Source organism: Oncorhynchus gorbuscha, linkage group LG16, assembly GCF_021184085.1.
Source record: "Oncorhynchus gorbuscha isolate QuinsamMale2020 ecotype Even-year linkage group LG16, OgorEven_v1.0, whole genome shotgun sequence".
Taxonomy (NCBI): domain Eukaryota; kingdom Metazoa; phylum Chordata; class Actinopteri; order Salmoniformes; family Salmonidae; genus Oncorhynchus; species Oncorhynchus gorbuscha.
Window position 1 is genome coordinate 15809861 of NC_060188.1, and position 21542 is coordinate 15831402.

At 45.3% G+C, this 21542-nt stretch overlaps 1 protein-coding gene across 9 annotated transcripts in view; it reads left to right on the forward strand.

Moving 5' to 3' along the window:
- The window catches only part of LOC123998621 (caskin-2-like), a 115708-nt gene that overhangs the window by 28616 nt on the left and 65550 nt on the right, over positions 1-21542 (forward strand). For all 9 annotated transcript variants that reach the window (XM_046303656.1, XM_046303657.1, XM_046303659.1 and 6 more), the window contains exon 3: positions 13768-13819. In XM_046303656.1, coding sequence (XP_046159612.1) covers positions 13768-13819 — 52 coding nt within the window. The remainder of the gene's footprint in view (positions 1-13767; positions 13820-21542) is intronic.

Genomic DNA, 21542 nt, shown 5'->3' on the forward strand with positions numbered 1-21542 from the left:
TACCGCTACCACCCTGTCTCTTCAACATGGTTAAAGAGTGTACAACTACCACCCTGCCTCTTCATGGTTAAAGAGTGTACCACTACCACCCTGTCTCTTGAACATGGTTAAAGATTGTACCACTACCACCCTGTCTCTTCATGGTTAAAGAGTGTACAACTACCACCCTGTCTCTTCAACATGGTTAAAGAGTGTACCACTACCACCCTGTCTCTTCATGGTTAGAGTGTACAACTACCACCCTGTCTCTTCATGGTTAAAGAGTGTACAACTACCACCCTGTCTCTTCAACATGGTTAAAGAATGTACCATGACCACCCTGTCTCTTCAACATGGTTAAAGAGTGTACCACTACCACCCTGTCTCTTCAACATGGTTAAAAAGTGTACCGCTACCACCCTGTCTCTTCAACATGGTTAAAGAGTGTACCACTACCACCCTGTCTCTTCAACATGGTTAAAGAGTGTACCACTACCACCCTGTCTCTTCATGGTTAGAGTGTACAACTACCACCCTGTCTCTTCATGGTCAAAGAGTGTACAACTACCACCCTGTCTCTTCAACATGGTTAAAGAGTGTACAACTACCACCCTGTCTCTTCAACATGGTTAAAGAGTGTACCACTACCACCCTGTCTCTTCAACATGGTTAAAGGGTGTACCACTACCACCCCGTCTCTTCAACATGGTTAAAAAGTGTACCACTACCATCCTGTCTCTTCATGGTTAAAGAGTGTACCACTACCACCCTGTCTCTTCATGGTTAAAGAGTGTACCGCTACCACCCTGTCTCTTCAACATGGTTAAAGAGTGTACCACTACCATCCTGTCTCTTCAACATGGTTAAAGAGGGCTCTCTTCTAACTGAGACGCTCTTAATTTGGCTTTTTCAATTCCAGGCCTGGTGTTCTGTAATGAAGTGGGATAAGTTCCATACTGTATCTGTAATGAAACTACTGCTCCCGTGTAACAGTTTAAGGACCCTCTGCACACATCAACAACAGCGACCCACAAAGCATAGTTACCCATCGTTCCACAAAAACCACTACTTCAAGATCTCAGAGCAAGTGACGTCACCGATTGAAACGCTATTTAGAGCGCACCACCGCTAACTAGCTAGCCGTTTCACATCCGTTACACCCATTTATAATCACATTCCGCTTTACATGAGGACATTTCAACCATGAGAATATGGTTATTCATGGTAGGTTTTGGACAGAAAATGTCAATTTCATATGAAACAAGGAAAGGGGGTCTTTCAGTTTTCCCAAACTACAGGGACTGTAAGAACCAATTATATGTCTTTTGTTCTAAGCCCAATTCATAAAGCACAATGTTTGTTCTCTCTTTGGAAGAGTGTTCCCTATCTTTATGTTCCATATTTTCATCTGAATCGGAAAAGGAAGGCTTTCCTCTGTTATCATTAAGTCTATTTAGTGTGCAATTCTTTTCCTCAACGTGGACCCTCCGGGTGGCTACTGTACCTCAATCTATCGTTTTCCCCGTGTTTCCTCCCTCAACTAAGACCACAACGTTATTAGTACTAATCCTCCTAACCTCTGTCTGTCTGTTCTCACCGCTGGACTTGTGACCAGTAAGAAAGTCAAACGCCAACATGTTCAAAACGCCACAGACCACGGGAGATGAAGCTACCCCCCCTTTTAAACTTGAAGGCAATTCTGCCACTTTTCAACATCATATTAATTATCTCCAGCACCAAACCAGTCTCTACATATGTGAAAACTGCCCATTTGTATGATCTGTGGTTAAAGAAAATATGAAGGTCCTAAAAAATGCTTCTCTGTGTCATCACAGGGTAGGATTAAAAGGGAAAACTGATTTTCAAGTCCAAGGGATGGTACTTTCTTTCACCCCATGTCACCGCGAATGTCATAGTGTTTGAAAACCACTGTTTTTTAAAGGTTTAAACTTTTGAGGATGTCATCGGTTAGACATTTTTAACTTTTAATATTTTTTTCTACAAAACTTCGAAATGCGGAATGAGTTACCCTTTAACACTAGTACCGCTGGGCCTCGATGGACCGCCCCTTTCCCTTAGACTGCTGCTCCACTCAGGAGCCCTAATAGGCTGACCACACTGCTTGCGTTGCAAAATAAATTTAGAAATCAATGTTATTTAATTATTGCACCCACACTGCTTAAGCGTGCCAACGAGCGTCTGCGTTGCCAAGGGCTAAAATAGAAATCAGTTCTATTTCTGACGCAGATCGCGCTGCAAGTCCTGCCTCTCCCATCTCCTCATTGGTTTATAGAAGCAGGTACCCACGTGCCATCTCCTCGTTGGTTATACCCACGTGTGTGACTGAAAGACAAACAAGGCCAGTGGCAGTAATGCACCCAATTTAATAAAGTTTCCAATCACAATATAAAGTCAAGAGAAGAAAAATCCTGGAAGGAAGAGAGATGACTAGAAATTATTTGGTTGATCGTTTTATGTGTGGATTAGTTGTCAGAGTAGAGGACCTTGTGCATTTCAGGTAAAATAACAACTCAATGTTTATATCCCAGGACAAATTAGCTAACAACAGCAAGTTAGCTAAATAGAACAAATTAGCTAGCAAGTGCAAGCTAACTAGCTAAATTGCCATAAATGTTTAATGCTTTTCGACCTGTTCCCAAATTAATGTAATTTGTTGAGTTTGTTTTGATATTTTAACCTGCATGTCGTGATCGCGTTTGGTGTCGGGGGACAAAATAAATGTATGCACGATGGTGCATGCGTGCAGCCGGTTTGGGTTCTGTGTAAGGCACTGCATCTCAGTGCTTGAGGCGTCGCTACAGACACCCTGGTTCGATTCCAGGCTGTATCACAACTGGTCGGTATTGGGAGTCCCGTAGGGCGGCGCACAATTGGCCCAGCGCCGTCCGGGTTTGGCCTGTGTAGACCATCATTGTAAATAAGAATTTGTCCTTAACTGACTTGCCTCGTTAAATAAAGGTTACATTTAAAAAGGAAATATATTAAGTAATGAGCAGCCATTCTGACTGCAACATTCTAACAGTGTAATTAATGCATTTCATATATTCTATCGCAAAAAATAATAATTTGGTTGTGTTTATGAAGGTCTTAGGTAACATTAGAATACAAATATATATTTAAAAATAATAATAATAACACTAGCATTTTCACTAGTTTGTTACTATAGACTATATGTAAAAACAACAAAAATAGAAACACAAAGTCCCTTTGTTTCAACTATGAAACAGAAAGTATATGTGTTGGAATGCAGTAATGAGTTATTTTAATTAAAAAATATATATAATAATCCCCATCTTCCAAGATGCGCAGACAAATGATGAAAACATCAGTAGCCTAAACATCATTATAATCTCCAAGTGTGCTTGATAAAGTGTAAATCAGCACAAAAGCAAAAATGGTATTATAATGAAGATAAGTGTCAATGACAGCTGTCAAAAATAGTCAATTATTGTCAGCTCGTGCTTACATGGTGTGTGCCTTCACACAGTAGCATCAGTTGGAGCATGTCCATGTCAGTTGGAGCATGTCTTTTTAGCTTAGGTTCAGGCTTAGGTCCATGATGAGGCTCAGAATCTGAAGTATAATCCGATGTCATTAATAATTTATTCCCCAGCATCTGAGTCGTTTTCATTCAGATTTTGTAGCAATGCTAATTTAGCATGTGCATCCATTCGTGTTGGTTTTCTTGCCATTGTAAATTACACACGCTCTCACTGTGTACTCCAAGTAGGCCAGAGTAGACTGAGAAGACTGTTTTGGATTTGTTGTAATGATATATGGTTAGGGCTGTTGTACTGATATACTGATATAGGGTTAGGGCTGTTGTACTGATATAGGGTTAGGGCTGTTGTACTGATATAGGGTTAGGGCTGTTGTACTGATATAGGGTTAGGGCTGTTGTACTGATATAGGGTTAGGGCTGATGTACTGATATAGTTAGGGCTGTTGTACTGATATAGGGTTAGGGCTGTTGTACTGATATAGGGTTAGGGCTGTTGTACTGATATAGGGTTAGGGCTGTTGCACTGACAGTATTATGCCACGCCGGCAGTTATGAGTCATGACCGCAGTAAAATTCCATGTGACCGCTGAGTCATGGTATTCTCCTCTTATGCACATGTGGACATGTGTTGTTGATACCCAAATTGATAACGACCATCAGGTCGTTAATGGCCTGGTACTCGGGGCTCTATTGTCCCTCTAACAACTCTGATATCATGCAGTCAAATCACATCTAATGCTTATCATCAAAACATTAACGTGTTGGGAGGAGGGGCAGAGGGGGAAAACATTTAAAAAATGACATGCCCTCCTAAAATTAATTATAACACCAGTTCTGTTTGTGATATTAATATTCTAACAACGACAGTGTGTTATATAGGGTTATTTAGGAAAAGTCCAGGACTGAGGGGGCATGACTTATATGGCAGTGTATTTTTTTTAATGAGCAGTCCAAATGACTGCTTTAGCAGTTTTAGTGTTGTCCTTCATAACCTTGTCAACTCCTCATGAGAGTTGGATTCAGGGAATAGTTCTTTGTCCCCTCAGTATGAGTGAATGAATTAAATCTTTGCTGACTGTAATGGGATCAGCAGTACTTCTACAGCGTGACAGAAAGGAGTTAGACTGTTGTCACTGACCCCAATTCCAGACGACAACAAAATGGCTGTCAATTTGGGACGCCAGCAATTTCAACTACTGACTTGGCAAATCACCTTTCCCAGAAACACCCCCCTTAACCCGGGGTGTTGTGTGTGTACATGTGCATTTCAAAGCTCATCTCTTCTGCTGGTGTTAGTGTTGGCCCTCTGGCGTGCCGTGTCCATGTGTGACCACACACTCCTCCAAGCCCATCTGCAGCTCTTTTATTTACATACCATGGTGCTACTCCCCATGCCAAGCTGGCCCGGGCTCCAAACCCCAGACTCTCCACTGGCTGAGCCGGACTGGGAAGACAACACATGGGCCTCAGGTTTCACTCTACTTCATCTCAAAGGAAAACATTGGAAGCCTCAACTCTTCATTCTCATGCGTTAAACCATGCATGTTGGCGTTCCTGTCAGCCATTAGGACGTAGCTTGTTGGAGCCTAGAGGGCCAGGAGAAGAGAGCAGGCCCAGATATGATGGAGAGAGAACAATCTGGCTCTTATCTGTGCTGATACGTGTCTGATGTCGGTGTTATCTGCCTTGTCTCCTGATAAGAGTGGCGTGAGTAAAGCCCCAGGCACGGGGCAGCAGGTGTGGGCAGGCAGTGAGACACTACAGTACAGCAGCGTACACATTCCTCTGGAGAGGCTGAAGTGTGTGAAAGGTCTGGATCAGTAGGACACTGCTTAGGGGAGGAGGAGAGCCTTTTCCCCCTGTCCCCTTGTCCCCTTGCTCTGATCAGAATTCATTTTTGAAAAACTAGTCAGGGGTCAGGGATTGACACATGAGGCTACATGTTCAGCTAAGTAATTGCTCAGTTGTTTAAATAATGTTTTTCCTCTTTTATGAAAGGGCATTTGTGCTCTTTTTTTGTTGCTGGTTGTTTGGTTACTTGATTGTGTGAGAAGCTGGTTGTCTGTGTCTGGATCCTCTTGTGTACTAGAGGTGGTCCTGGTTTCTGTGTAGGCTGTGTAATGAGTTGTGAATGGAACAGGAGGAACTCCCTGCTTCTCAGGCAGTACTCTAATCATCAGAGGAAGAGCCGGGGGAACGGGGGAAAATAGAGTGCAGAAAAAAGGGAGAGGGGGCAGGGAGAAGTGGAGGGAGACAGAGAGGGTGGAGTAGAGTTGGTGAGATGGAGGAACACAGAGTTTAGGGACCTCTCTATCGCTCTGTCTCCCTTTCTCCCTCCCCTGGGAGGGAGCTCACACAATGGCCTAAGCCTCCCGCTCTTTGGAACAATGGTCTTGGGAAAGGAAGTGTAGAAGAGGCCCAGCTCAAGTCCCTGCTTTTGTTTCTGAGAGGCCCCCCCCCCTCCATGTCACAGCCAGATTGCAACGAAACACCCCTGAGGTCACTCACACACTTCTACACCTCCGGTTCCTGCTCACACAGCCAGTGCTTCCTCATGGTGCCTCCAGTAAAACCCTGGCCACTCTTCTCACCCCCAAACACCACCCCGTGGAGGTGATGGGGCAAACCGGAAAACTGCCCCACAAGACGAGGTACATTCCTCCCCAGAGAAAAACAAACACATAAACAAAGTGGACCGCCAGAGGCCTGGGAGGTGAACTGAGATGGGCTTGTCTCTGCCCGGTTGAGTTTGTGCCATTTCACTGTTTCCAGCAATGGGGTCCTATCATGTGCCAGTACAGTGTGCATGGTGGGAAAATAACATGCAGAATGAACAGTCATAGACACGAGATGGAGAGAGGAAATTTGGCTTAGTTTGTTAGCACTTTAGGAAAAATACTCAGCCACACCACCAATCTCTTACCCCTGATGTGTTCTTAACCTTGTGTTCTTAACGGCCAGACAGTTTGGACTCCTCTGTGTAGCTGCGTATACTGAAGTAATATGGGGTAATCTGGCATGGAGATTTCTGAGGGGCGATGACCATATATATATATTTTTTTATGCTTGTTTGCCACAGGAGGAAGCACTCGGCCTTCACTTTCTCCTCCCTACTCGCTCTCTCTGACAGCACTTCCCCTTATAGTTGAAGTGCGAGAGTTCAGAAACTGTGGCTCTGATTGCTGAGGGATTTTCCCGCTCTTTGGCTAGGAGGCAGGTGTTCAGACAGGATGTGGACGTGTAGGAGTGAGCAGCAGCACAAGGGGCCTCAAGACACAGCAGTGAGAGTACTGCTTCCTATGATGTAACCAGGCAGGTGCAGCTACGCAGGTGTTAACTGCACCAGGTAGGTAGGTATTGATATATGGTTGAAATGCTATATATATATGGATATCTTTAAGAAATGGCTTTCTTCTTGCCACTCTTCCATAAAGGCCAGATTTGTGCAATATATGACTGATTGTTGTCCTATGGACAGAGTCTCCCACCTCAGCTGTAGATCTCTGCAGTTCATCCAGAGTGATCATGGGCCTCTTGGCTGCATCTCTGATCAGTCTTCTCCTTGTATGAGCTGAAAGTTTAGAGGGACGGCCAGGGCTTGGTAGATTTGCAGTGGTCTGATACTCCTTCCATTTCAATATTATCGCTTGCACAGTGCTCCTTGGGATGTTTAAAGCTTGGGAAATATTTTTGTATCCAAATCCGGCTTTAAACTTCTTCACAACAGTATCTCGGACCTGCCTGGTGTGTTCCTTGTTCTTCATGATGCTCTCTGCGCTTTTAACAGACCTCTGAGACTATCACAGTGCAGGTGCATTTATACAGAGACTTGATTACACACAGGTGGATTGTATTTATCATCATTAGTCATTTAGGCCAACATTGGATCATTCAGAGATCCTCACTGAACTTCTGGAGAGAGTTTGCTGCACTGAAAGTAAAGGGGCTCAATAATTTTGCACGCCCAATTTTTCAGTTTTTAATATGTAAAAAAAGTTTGAAATATCCAATAAATGTCGTTCCACTTCATAATTGTGTCCCACTTGTTGTTGATTCTTCACAAAAAATACAGTTTTATATCTTTATGTTTGAAGCCTGAAATGTGGCAAAAGGTCGCAAAGTTCAAGGGGGCCGAATACTTTCGCAAGGCACTGTAACTGTTGATTTGAGGAAAGTAAACAGATAAAACCGATCTGTGTTGAAATCTGTGTCTGTGGTCCACATTGGCAGCGCTGCCTCTAGACGTGGGGAATAGCCACTCTGACGCCTCACAGAGCTGTTTAAAAATGACAGGGATCTGGGAACTGGCCAGGGGAACGGCCTCCTTTGTGTGCGACCCTGTCATTGTCCCAGAGCTCAGATAAGGCAAAAAATAATACCCTAGCACGCCGCTGTGACTTCCTGTTCCCATTTACTCAGCAGATAAGGCCCTATTCCCACTACGAGATATGAAGGAGAGACTGAGGAGCGGGGTGGCGAAAGATAATTTTACTTTTCAATTCACATTACATCCTTGCTTTACTGTACCCTTTGTTGTGGCTGGCAATGTGACATTTTTGGTCCACAGCTCAAAAGCCAGTAAGCAAAACTATTCAACAGTGACAAACTTTTATTCTTAAACATATTACACTATTGAATAATGCAACCCAAACCATATTACACTCTTGCTTGAATAATGCAACAATTCACAAGCATGTATGTGCAGACAAAGGGTAGGAAGCATGAGTTTTTACTCACCATCTGGTTACTTATAACTACAAACATAGTTCTGTTTTTAGGTTATTATTTATTAACTTATTTCCAGATATCTTCTAAACTACCCACAATGCACTATTTTGCAACGTCATATGGAGAGAGTACTCTGTGTCTATTACCGAGTTCGTATGCTAGCTCGGTATCTAGCTCAATCCGGCTAACGTTAGCATACTCATGCTCTTCACAGACTTTTCGGCTGTGATATCTAGTGGGAACCCGTTAGCACGGCATACTCTGGTGCCTTCTTGCCATGGCCTCAAAATGAAAGAGAATCATACCTCTTTGCTCTGTAGTACCTCGTCTGTTCTCCTTTTTGTCTTTTTGTCAACTTTTCAGCATGGGCCTCCTGAGTGGCACAATGGTCTAAGGCACTGCATCGTGGTGCTAGCTGTGCCACTAGAGATTCTGGGTTCGAGTCCAGGCTCTGTCACAGCCGGCCGCGACTGGGAGACCCATTGGTGCTGCTTGCTTCCGGGTTAAGTGGGCATTGTGTCTAGAATCAGTGTGGCTTGGTTGGATTGTGTTTTGGAGGATCCGTATGGGAGTTGCAGCGATGAGACAAGACTGTAACTACCAATTGGATACCATGGAAATTGGCTATTTAAAAACATTTCTTTACAACGGGCATGTTCTCTGTAGGGTACGGGAGTTTTGTAACTTTTTCTATCTTGGCTTAATGCTAGCCTGCTAGCTGATATCTGGAATTTATTGCTATAGCTATTGGATTTCCCTCACTGACTCTCTATCGGCCTGGGGGAAGCGCCCGCCTCTCGCTTTGGTAGTTAACTCAGCTTGCACTCTTTTAAAAAAGTTTTAAAATCGGATGGGTCCCAGCCATCAATCTGTACGTCTCTGCTCTCTCTTTGATTTTGATCTGTAGTTATGTTTTAGTTGTGTTAGTTCTCTAGTTTGTCTTCAGTTTTTACGCTTTGGCTAGGTGGTTGGCTAGGCTATTAGCTAGTTGGCTAAATAGATCATGTTAGCTGGCTGGTCAGCTTGTTTGCTAAAATAACATTCTTTGATAACTTGTTAGATGGCGTTATGTATTTCCTAATCATTGGTTTACTTTAATGTAGCTGTAGATGGCTGACTCATGCTGTGCTAACGTAACAATACATTCATAAAGTATTTGCTTGTAAGTTTGTGGAATATGTTATTGAAATTAGTATTTGTAGTTATTTCTGTTGGAGTTTACATTATAGGGAATAGGCTGGCTTGCCTATATGTAATCCATATAACACCACACACTTGGAAAAACATTTTCCGACTTGAATTTGGCATTCTTCGGAATTCGGATTTGGTTTTATGTAATAACTTGAGAAATAAGAAAAGTGAGGTGTAACTTTGCAGTGGGACTTTTAATGCGTATACTAATGCCAATCCATATGTTACATGTGGTCCTGTGTATGCTACCTTCCATTGCTCATTGCAGCTACTGCGACATTTTCAGAATGTAATAAGGACGGCCATTTGTCATTATTTGACTGTTCGAGTACTCACATGATTTTCTTTTGAGTTCTTGGAATAAAAATAACAAGCTATTTTTAGAACCGAAGGCCTGTGCTGGAATTTTTTTAAACATTTCAATCTCTGGTTAAAGATTGAGTTTTGACCTCCGTTCGAGCAATCAATTACTCATGTTCATCCCTAGAATGTAACAGGGATGCATTCCAGGTAAAAAATTAAATCCAGGTGAAATCTCAATAAAACGAGTCTCAGATATTCAAAAACATTGCTCTGCTATTACCATTTATTCTGTTTGTACCGCTCTGCTTCCAGGGGGGTAACTGTTTGGTGGGTGTCATGCTCTACCTCTGAAGGTAGCAGTACGCAAGTTTACATTTCAGTAATATGTGTAGCCGACTGTATTTTTACATAAAGTGTAGTAAGTGTGGCTGGTCTAAGACGCTGCCGGTCCCGTCCCGTTCCGTCCTTAGCCATACCGCATGCAGCTTCCTGTGTTCCAGTGCCAGGCCTGTGAGAGCCCGAGGAGCACAGCGGAGCTATGAATTCGCTGGAATCCACCAGGCCTGATTGTGGACCCGGGGTTTCCGCTGACACTCTTGAGTCTTCAAATGGTGCCATCAGATCAAACACTCGTTCTCAGAAGCTAAACAATCAGGCCTCCATAAGGCGAGGGGAGGAAAGGGCTTTCTTCAGCCCTTTAATCATCCAAGCAAGATGCTTCCTCGTTGACTGGTTCAGCTCCCGAGGAGGAAGATGGCCAGCTGTTAAACCACTACTGTAGTTCACCTAATTTGTCACTATTTCAGTATAATATGTCCTCGGGAACAGGGATGTGAAGGGATGTATATTCATCTTGGCATTGGTCCTCTTTTTACTGGTTTGAGTGATGCCAGTCACAGTAAGTCCTGTTATTGCGACAGGCAGATACCATAGTAGTGTTGGACCAAAACCAGCCATCGAGTCATTTAAAACCATACTAAACAGCCATATGGATTTACTCACAATTCATCTGGAAGATGTAGTGGTGTTTTTAAAAAAGGGTCCTTTAAAGCTATCAGGGTTTCTTTATAGCATCTTAAAGCTTGAATCTCAGGCATTGAGTCAAATGGCAGGGAATATGGCATGATGAGACTGCTGACGTTTTTCACAGAGCAGTTTTCGACAAGGCCTACTTTTGAAAGCTCTTTCTTCTGTAACAGAGCTGTTCCTGCCTCATATTTTGGATGGATAATGGTGGCCTGGTCTCTGTTCTACACCACAATGAGTGCAGAAAGAAAATTATGACCTGAACTTTTGTATGTTCATTGCCTAGACCTACGTGCAGTCATTTGAGCCCCAGAAACAAAATTGATTTTTGAGGCGTTGCCTGCTCTTTTATTGTTAGAACATATAATCATAGTTTTGATACTCACAGTGGTTGTCTAATTTTAGTCTGATATTTTACAACAGATTCTGTTTCTGCCAGTCGCACCAGAGACACAGGCTGTGACTTGAATCCATGAACTTCTTCCAAGACAGAATTCTCAAATGTGCAGACTTTAGCAAAATCTCCCCTTTGCCCAGCATTCTTGCGGAACCAAATCTATGGTACGTTATACTTTCAGCTTTAAATTTAAAAAATATATGGAGTCCTCAAAAGGTTGTAACTGAACAGGCGGCGATTTCCTCCCTCTCCATAAACATTAAAAATAACTTTTAACAAATGTGCAGCAGATGAAAGCTTCAATGGGAAATTTGCTGCAATATTCAGCATTAGAGACTGGTTCCTGTAGTGAAGACAAGGCCAGGCAGCCTGTCCCGTCAGTCACATGAGGGTTTGATGTCAGTGTGTGCTTGTCACACGGCCAGCAAAGTGTTCTGAAAACTTTTTCGAAGAGGGGTTTGTGTTCCCATGACTTGACTGCGACACGCAATGTTTGATACACCTAATTAATTATGGAATTGAGGTCATAATCAAAGAGCCACAGAGATCCCCAAGGGGAAACTGGCTGTGTAGCAGAGATCTGGAATAGAAGCTCACTTCAAAGCACTTGTTTTGGGGCTGTTGAGGCTACCTTGGCCTTGCTCGCCTCCTGCTCAGACATAATGAGCAGTAGTAAGACGGGCTGTCGCCATGTCTCCACACCGTGGGTGTATCCAGTGTCTGGGACTTCTTTCCCACTCGGTTCTGTGTTACCCCCCTGTGGCCTGCCCTTTGACCTCTCTGAACTCATAGCAAACAGTGACCCTCACAGCGGCTGACCCACCTTCAGACGCCATTGGAGACCAGAACACAAGTGCAGACTCTATCTTATGACCAGCTGACATGGATGGAGCTCTGCCTCACAGACCTCCATTACTGTTTCATCAGATGACAAATGCTTAGTGTCTGACATTAAACTGTATATCTAACGCTGGCGGTGGTGATTTTCATTTCAGGGACGATGACTGTGGCATCACACTGACATGCTGATTGAACGCAGGGCATAAGCTGCATGACTCTACAAAGCACAAACTTTGTTTGGAATTCACAGAATTGATGAGAATGTGCTACTTATCACATGCAACTGGTGAGCCTGTGCTTATGTTTGGAGAAATTGTATGAAAGATATAGAAGAGAGCTGGGGTGTCAGCAGGGCCAATGAAATACACAAGGGAACGACCCTGCCATTGGTTGATCACGTCCTGGGAGGGCAGGAGATGTCTCCATCAGTTTAGTTGACAGGTCTGGACGTTGCCCATAGAGGCTGTAGGGACTTGGCACATTTCCAATGAGGATTTACCCCAGTGTTTTACCCAAAAGGCGCAGACTTTTCTGTTTCCATCTACGTGGGCCAGCACCCGTGTCTCACTTGGCCACGGCTCCAGCAGATCTGCTCTGACTTGGAGCCATGAGAAAGCAACAGTCTTCTTGAATGATGCAGAGGTTGTTGCTCGCCACACGTTTTTAGTGTCACAGTCCTGATGGAAACAGAATAACTAGAGGTTACGTTAACATAAAACACTGGCGACTCCCCGTGTGGGGCTAACTCTAGATGGAAAAGCACCATATGAGTTCCTGTGGTGTCCAGTGACATTCTTTCTTTTAAAGCCACACTAGGCTGATGGAGAGGCATCTCTATCAGAACATCAAAGGACACAACAAGATCTCCTCCCTCCCTTTGTTCTCTGAACAGTGTATTGTCTCCTGACCTGGCCACAGAGGTCAGCCTGGGGTCAGAGGCTAATGAACTGCCTCTAGAGACGGAGAGAAAGGGACAGATCTATCAGGGACAGTTTGTTTGGGATCGCCACCAGGTTTTTGAGGCCTGGTGGGTGAGCTAGCTGGAGTCTCCACTCCACTGTCTGTCGCTCTCTCCTTAAACCCTGAACCATGACCCCGTAGCCCTCTAAAAAATATATATTTAACCTTTATTTAACTAGGCATGTCAGTTAAGAACAAATTCTTATTTACAATGAAGGCCTACCAAAAAGGCAAAAGGCCTCCTGCGTGGACGGGGGCCTGAGATTAAAAAATAAGTGCAATATAAATATAGGACAAACGCACATCACAACAAGCGAGACAACACTACACAAAGAGAGACCTAAGACAACAACATAGCAAGGCAGCAACACATGACAACACAGCATGGTAGCAACACACCATGACAACATCATGGTAGCAACTAATCAGGGTGTGCATCTAGACCAGGATCTCTTAGTCCCGTGGCCTGCAGGTCTTCAGCCTTTCCAAAACCAGATGCTCTATAATCTTTTAGAATGACTGAGTTGGTTCCCACAGATAATCTTGTTGAACCTGGATATGGTTTGAGCTCTCAAGCAAACACATGATCATGAGTGAACTAATAATAGATCTGTAAAACAATGCTCAACCTCCAGATTTTGCACAACCAAAAAGCAAGCCAATCCAGTATACTACTTTAAACCATGAACTGAAGATGCACCATGAAGACACTTCCCTCCAGGCTTAAGTGAATAGTTTCTAGGTTAACCAGTAGCACAGTGTTTGTTCTAAAAATATCCTGAACGTATGTTGATTTATTTTCTGTCTTGTGTTTTTGCAGAGTTGTTGGGCTCCACGAAGAGACTGAACGTCAACTACCAGGATGGAGATGGGTAAGTGTGTGATGATGATAACACTGTCCTAAAGAACTGACTGACAACCTCTGTAAAAAAATAAATAAAAGATGGCCTACCAATAAGCTACTCTTTCTGTATCTGTAAAACAGTAGTTCTAATGTATAGCTTCTACATACAAGTGCTGGGATTTTAAAGCTCAATGCATCTTGTCTTGGCTTGTGATAAACACCCTGCGTTAGTTTGCCTTGGGTTGAATCATGGCCTTCTGCTAAGTCAGCCAAAGCAGACTAACTGGTAATTGTGTCTGGAGGAGAAGCGAAGGTGTCACTGCTGAAAAAGCTCATTTAATTGTTGTTTCTACTACTGCTTCTTGCCGAAAAGCAGACACACCACAGTTACCCTGTCTGCCAGTGGAAATGCTGACTGTAAAAATGTTCCCCTCTCGCTTATTAGCATAGGTCTAGTTTCTCCTCATCTATTTCTCTCTTTGTGGAGGGACTTGGATCCCATATGAAAGTTCTCACTTTCTCCGTTTCCTCTCTTTTTCCCTTCTCACAGGGTGGTGTGTTTTCACCGCAGATATTTCTGTCGGCTGCTAGAGCCATACTAATTTACACAATTGCTCTCAGTAGCTGATAGAATAGCACATTGATGACAGCATGGCTTGGTGCAGCATGGCTTTTTTAAAGAGTCGCTCAGCTCCCTGTAGAATATGAACTAGTCAAAAAGTAGATCATACAAACTCTGGCAAAGTCTACAGTTAGACTGTCTGAGTTCAGATTGAGTCCGATAGGCTTAGCACACCCGAGATAGCCAAATATAACTACCTCTTATAGCGCTCCCACATCCATCCAAACAGCCTTCCCCCTCTACAGACACTACTGATGCCCCCTCACTCAGCCTAAATAAACAGAGTAACACAAGTGGAGAGAAGAGCCAAGACAACAGTGGGAGACCTTTAGATAAGCCGTGCCTCTGAGATGGCTGTAAAACGGTCCAGAGAGCAGGACAGTGGTGCACCATATATCAGAGCCCAGGTCCCCCCCCAGAACCACAGGCTCTGGCCATTGTTTACTGCTTGTTATGCATCTTCTACAACCCCCCCTCTTTCTTTGTCAGCTCTCAGGGGCCGAGGGGGGGGGGGGGGGGCAGGGAATTCAGAGGCGGAGTCTGAGGGGGCCGGGGTCAGGGGTAGGGTTTGTCTGGCGTAGAGGGCGGGACTGTGGCCGATTTAGATGGGAGTGTTTACAAAAGCTGCCACACAACTCAATGCAGTGATGACAGCGTCCGCGTCCGGGAATTATATACTAGTGCACCAGAGAGGATAAACATGGCTGGAACAGAGAGGCCTGATGATGATACACTACCTGCCCTTTGAACATATCATTCCAAAAATCATGGGCATTAATATGGAGTTGGTCCCCCCTTTGCTGCTATAACAGCCTCAACTCTTCTGGGAAGGCTTTCCACTAGATGTTGGAACATTGCTGCGGGGACTTGCTTCCATTCAGCCACGAGCATTAGTGAGGTCAGGTACTGATGTTGGGCGATTAGGTCTGGCTCACAGTCAACGTTCCAATTCATCCCAAAGGTGTTCAATGGGGTTGACGTCAGGGCTCTGTGCAGGCCAGTCAAGTTCTTCCATACCGATCTTGACAAACCATTTCTATATGGACCTCACTTTGTCCATGGGGCCATTGTCATGCTGAAGCAGGAAAGGGCCTTCCCCAAACTGTTACCCCAAAGTTGGAAGCACTGAATCATCTAGAATGTCATGGTATGCTGTAGCGTTAAGATTTCCCTACACTGGAACTAGGGGGCCTAGCACGAACCATGAAAAACAGCCCCAGACTATTATTCCTCCTCCACCAAACTTTACAGTTGGCACTATGCATTCGGGCAGGTAGCGTTCTCCTGGCATCCGCAAAACCCAGATTCTTCTGTCGTACTGCGAGCTGGTGAAGCGTGATTCATCACTCCAGAGAAAGCGTTTCCACTACTCCGGAGTCCAATGGCGGTGAGCTTTACACCACTCCAGCCGATGCTTGGCATTGCGCTTGGTGATCTTAGGCTTGTGTGCGGCTGCTCAGCCATGAAGCTTTCAGACTAACAGTTCTTGTACTGACATTGCTTCCAGAGGCCGTTTGGAACTCTGTAGTGAGTGTTGCAACCGAGGACAGGCAATTTTTTACGCGCTATGGGCTTCAGCACTCGGCGGTCCTGTTCTGTGAGCTTGTGTGACCTGCCTCTTCGTAGCTGAGTTGTTTTGCTCCTAGACGTTTCCACTTCACAGTAACAGCACTTACAGTTGACCAGGGCAGCTCTAGCAGGGCAGAAATCTGACGAACTGACTTGTTGGTAAGGTGGCATCCTATGATGGTGCCACGTTGATAGTCACTGAGCTCTTCAGTAAGGCCATTCTACTGCCAATGTTTGTCTATAGAGATTGCATGGCTGTGTGCTCGATTTTATACACTTGTCAGCAATGGGTGTGGCTGAAATAGCCCAATCCACTAATTTGAAGGTTTCCACATACACTATACAGTATATACAAATGTATGTGGGGCTCAAAATTAGCATGTCGGAAGAGTGTTAATTTGTGTCTTGCTGCTGCTGTGTGTTGCTCAGGGTGTGTGTGTGTGTGTGTGTGTGTGTGTGTGTGTGTGTGTGTGTGTGTGTGTGTGTGTGTGTGTGTGTGTGTGTGTGTGTGTGTGTGTGTGTGTGTGTGTGTGTGTGTGTGTGTGTGTGTGTGTGTGTGTGTGTGTGTGTGTGTGTGTGTGTGTGCGTACAGCTCGGTTCTAATGGCCCCCGTGGGGACATGGAATTTCAAGTGGGGGGAAAGGTCTTTCATTATTCATCAGTGCTGTTGGCACTGCTCTGCTTTTCTCTCTAGCGTTAAACACAGACTATACTACTGCAGGAACCCGACCCCTCATCTTATCACTACAGCTCAGTCTCATATCCTATAGCTTAGTCTAGCGCTCCATTAGTAGGCCATACGCGATCGTGTTGAAGCACAGCACACAGCAATTATGTTTACAACAGTAATCACTCATGTATATTGTGGGCTGATTTGTTTTTCTAGAACACTTTGTTGTTGGGCAATCATGGAAAGTGTTCAGTCTGTCTTGGCAGTAGTGAGGGGGGATATGACTGGGCTCTTTAGTATGTAGTACCAATGAATGTTGTTCAGGTGAAGACCTGTATGAGAGGATGATGAAAGGTTCTTACTCATCCCTTACTGTAGGCGTGGACATGGTTGATATACACTCAGTGGCCAGTTTATTAGGTTCACACATCTAGTTCCAGGTTGGACCCCCCTTTACCTCCAGAACACCCTGAATTCTTCAGGGCATAGAATCATTGCTCAATTGGTTTCAAGGGACCTAGCGTGTGCCAGGAAAACATTCTCCACACCATTACACCACCACCCTGTACCGTTGACACCAGGCAGGTGTACTGTGTCGCTATAAGCCTGTTGGCACAATTCTTTCCATATTCGCCCACTGCTGCTGACGGGATGTTTTTTGTTTGTCTCACCATTCTCTGTAAACCCTAGACACTGAATGTGCGTGAAAAGCCCAGTAGGGTTGCCATTTCTGAGGTACTGGAACCGGCTTGCCTGGTACCACCGATCATACCACACTCTGGCTTAGGTCCCTTTTGCCCATTCTAACGTTTAATCGAGCAGTAACTCAATTCCTTGGTGCCTGTCTGCCTGCTTTATGAAGTCATCCACGGCCATGTGACTCACTGTCTGGAGGAGATTTTTTGTGAGCGGGGTGGTGTACCTAATAAACTGACCAACTGGTCAGCTCACGCAACTGTTATTAAGATGTGTGTGTGTGACCGTGAGAGTGTGCTTGGCGCCCATTCATCCCATTTCCGTAGACTTTATTTGCCCTCTCTCCGTTTATGTGTATGTGCTAGCATGCATGAGAGAATGTGTGTGTGTGTGTGTGTGTGTGTGTGTGTGTGTGTGTGTGTGTGTGTGTGTGTGTGTGTGTGTGTGTGTGTGTGTGTGTGTGTGTGTGTGTGTGTGTGTGTGTGTGTGTGTGTGTGTGTGTGTGTGTGTGTGTGTGTGTGTCAAAGGCATGCTGAACAAACACTGGTGCTGTAATATATAAAAGGGTCTCTTTTCTGCAACCCTGTGAGACAAATTAGTATTTGAGTCTCCATGAACTTTTCCAGCTTTTGGTCTGTGTTTGGGGTGCAGTTTCCATGGAGAGCAGCACTGGAATGGCCTGGGCTGAATGGCTGTGCCTGTCTGTGGGGGACTGGTTGGATCCCTGGCCTGTGTGTCCACAGAGGGCAGTACTGCCAGGACCCGTCAACACACCCCTGTCATCTGAAGCAATGGAGGGAAAGAACCAACCCTGGCAGGAGAGGACTATACACTACTAACTCTCCCTCTGAGAGCTGGGCAGAAAGCCTGCTCTGTTTCCAAACTACCATAGAAGCTGACATCCATGCATGTTAGAAGTGCATGACACACCTTCCTCCCACAGGGAGCTGTGTTGTGTGTGTGTGTGTGTGTGTGTGTGTGAGAGAGAGAGAAAGACCGTGCATTTAAGAGAATGGAACCGCGTGTCTGAACCTGCGCTCATAAAAACTCCCTGTAAGTGTTTTCATTCAGACGGCTTGTACTGTCATATAAAATCCATTGACTTATAAAGGAACATAGGACAGATACCAAAGGCTTCCAAAAAAGACCTCACCATTGAAATGTATCTAAAAGTGATGTCTTAGTTCCCGTGTTTCCGAGCCATTTCATTGGCTCTACTACTATACTACACAGAGCTATAGGGCCCAGCTGCATTGATGCCGTGCCTAGATGACCAAGGCCAGGCCACTCTGTTTGCTGAAACGATTAGCACACAGCCCAGATTGGAAGGAAGTTATTAGCCTCTAACCTCTCAGTCAGTCAGTCAGCCAGCCAGCCAGTCAGATAGACAGAGCGATAGTAGACTGGCCAGGTCACCTTGGGGAATGTGACACTATCAGCAGGAATGTCATTTGACAGGATGATGCCTTGGCTCTGAGAGGCTGTAACTCTCTCACTGTCCCTGGTCTGGCTGGGGAGGTGTGTGTGTGTGTGCGTGCATGTGCATGCGTGTGAGCATGTGTGTTTGCTTGCTTGTGTGTGTGTGTCTGTGTGTGAGCCTGTGTGTGTTTGCTTGCTTGTGTGTGAGCAGGTCTGTCTGTCTCTGTGTATGTAAGGCTATTAAACAAGCTAAGCGTCAGTACAGAGACAAAGTGGAATCTCAATTCAATGGCTCAGACACAAGAGGCATGTGGCAGGGTCTACAGTCAATCACGGACTACAAGATGAAATCCAGCCCAGTCACGGACCAGGATGTCTTGCTCCCAGGCAGATTAAATAACTTTTTTGCCCGCTTTGAGGACAATATAGTGCCACTGACACGGCCTGCAACGGAAACATGCGGTCTCTCCTTCACTGCAGCTGAGGTGAGTAAGACATTTAAACGTGTTAACCCTCGCAAGGCTGCAGGCCCAGACGGCATCCCCAGCCGCGCCCTCAGAGCATGCGCAGACCAGCTGGCCGGTGTGTTTACGGACATATTCAATCAATCCCTATACCAGTCTGCTGTTCCCACATGCTTCAAGAGGGCCACCATTGTTCCTGTTCCCAAGAAAGCTAAGGTAACTGAGCTAAACGACTACCGCCCCGTAGCACTCACTTCCGTCATCATGAAGTGCTTTGAGAGACTAGTCAAGGACCATATCACCTCCACCCTACCTGACACCCTAGACCCACTCCAATTTGCTTACTGCCCAAATAGGTCCACAGACGATGCAATCTCAACCACACTGCACACTGCCCTAACCCACCTGGACAAGAGGAATACCTATGTGAGAATGCTGTTCATCGACTACAGCTCGGCATTCAACACCATAGTACCCTCCAAGCTCGTCATCAAGCTCGACCCTGGGTCTCGACCCCGCCCTGTGCAACTGGGTACTGGACTTCCTGACAGGCCGCCCCCAGGTGGTGAGGGTAGGCAACAACATCTCCTCCCCGCTGATCCTCAACACGGGGGCCCCACAAGGGTGCGTTCTGAGCCCTCTCCTGTACTCCCTGTTCACCCACGACTGCGTGGCCACGCACGCCTCCAACTCAATCATCAAGTTTGCGGACGACACAACAGTGGTAGGCTTGATTACCAACAACGACGAGACGGCCTACAGGGAGGAGGTGAGGGCCCTCGGAGTGTGGTGTCAGGAAAATAACCTCACACTCAACGTCAACAAAACTAAGGAGATGATTGTGGACTTCAGGAAACAGCAGAGGGAACACCCCCCTATCCACATCGATGGAACAGTAGTGGAGAGGGTAGCTAGTTTTAAGTTCCTCGGCATACACATCACAGACAAACTGAATTGGTCCACTCACACTGACAGCGTCGTGAAGAAGGCGCAGCAGCGCCTATTCAACCTCAGGAGGCTGAAGAAATTCGGCTTGTCACCAAAAGCACTCAAACTTCTACAGATGCACAATCGAGAGCATCCTGGCGGGCTGTATCACCGCCTGGTACGGCAACTGCTCCGCCCTCAACCGTAAGGCTCTCCAGAGGGTAGTGAGGACTGCACAACGCATCACCGGGGGCAAACTACCTGCCCTCCAGGACACCTACACCACCCGTTGTTACAGGAAGGCCATAAAGATCATCAAGGACATCAACCACCCGAACCACTGCCTGTTCACCCCGCTATCATCCAGAAGGCGAGGTCAGTACAGGTGCATCAAAGCTGGGACCGAGAGACTGAAAAACAGCTTCTATCTCAAGGCCATCAGACTGTTAAACAGCCACCACTAACACTGAGTGGCTGCTGCCAACACACTGTCATTGACACTGACCCAACTCCAGCCATTTTAATAATGGGAATTGATGGGAAATGATGTAAATATATCACTAGCCACTTTAAACAATGCTACCTTATATAATGTTACTTACCCTACATTATTCATCTCATATGCATATGTATATACTGTACTCTACATCATCGACTGCATCCTTATGTAACACATGTATCACTAGCCACTTTAACTATGCCACTTTGTTTACTTTGTCTACACACTCATCTCATATGTATATACTGTACTCGATACCATCTACTGTATGCTGCTCTGTACCATCACTCATTCATATATCCTTATGTACATGTTCCTTATCCCCTTACACTGTGTATAAGACAGTAGTTTTGGAATTGTTAGTTAGATTACTTGTTGGTTATCACTGCATTGTCGGAACTAGAAGCACAAGCATTTCGCTACACTCGCATTAACATCTGCTAACCATGTGTATGTGACAAATAAAATTTGATTTGATTTGATTTTTATGTGTGTGTGTGCATGCGTGAGTGTGTTTGTTTGAGGTGGGTGATATACTACCCCAGTGCATTCCAGTCTGCAAGGATGACAGCACTCCAACCTGGTACTAAGGGGCCTGATTGGAGACAGGTCAGACCCTCTCCATCTCCCTCCATAAATATCTCCCTCCTCTCTCTCATCCTCTATCTCTCTCCCTCTCTCTCTCTTTCTTTCATTGGAGTGGTGTGCTAGAGTGATAAGGTAAGAGGTGTCCCTGTTCTCTTCTAGAGAGGGGGAGAGGGAGAGACGTTGGGGTTGACAGGAGGAGAGACCTGCGTGCTTTGAACACAGAGCCTTTTCAAGGGCCTTTCTCTCTTCTGGACTCTCACGTCCTGCCAGGGGGAGAACAGGAGAGAGAATTGAAGG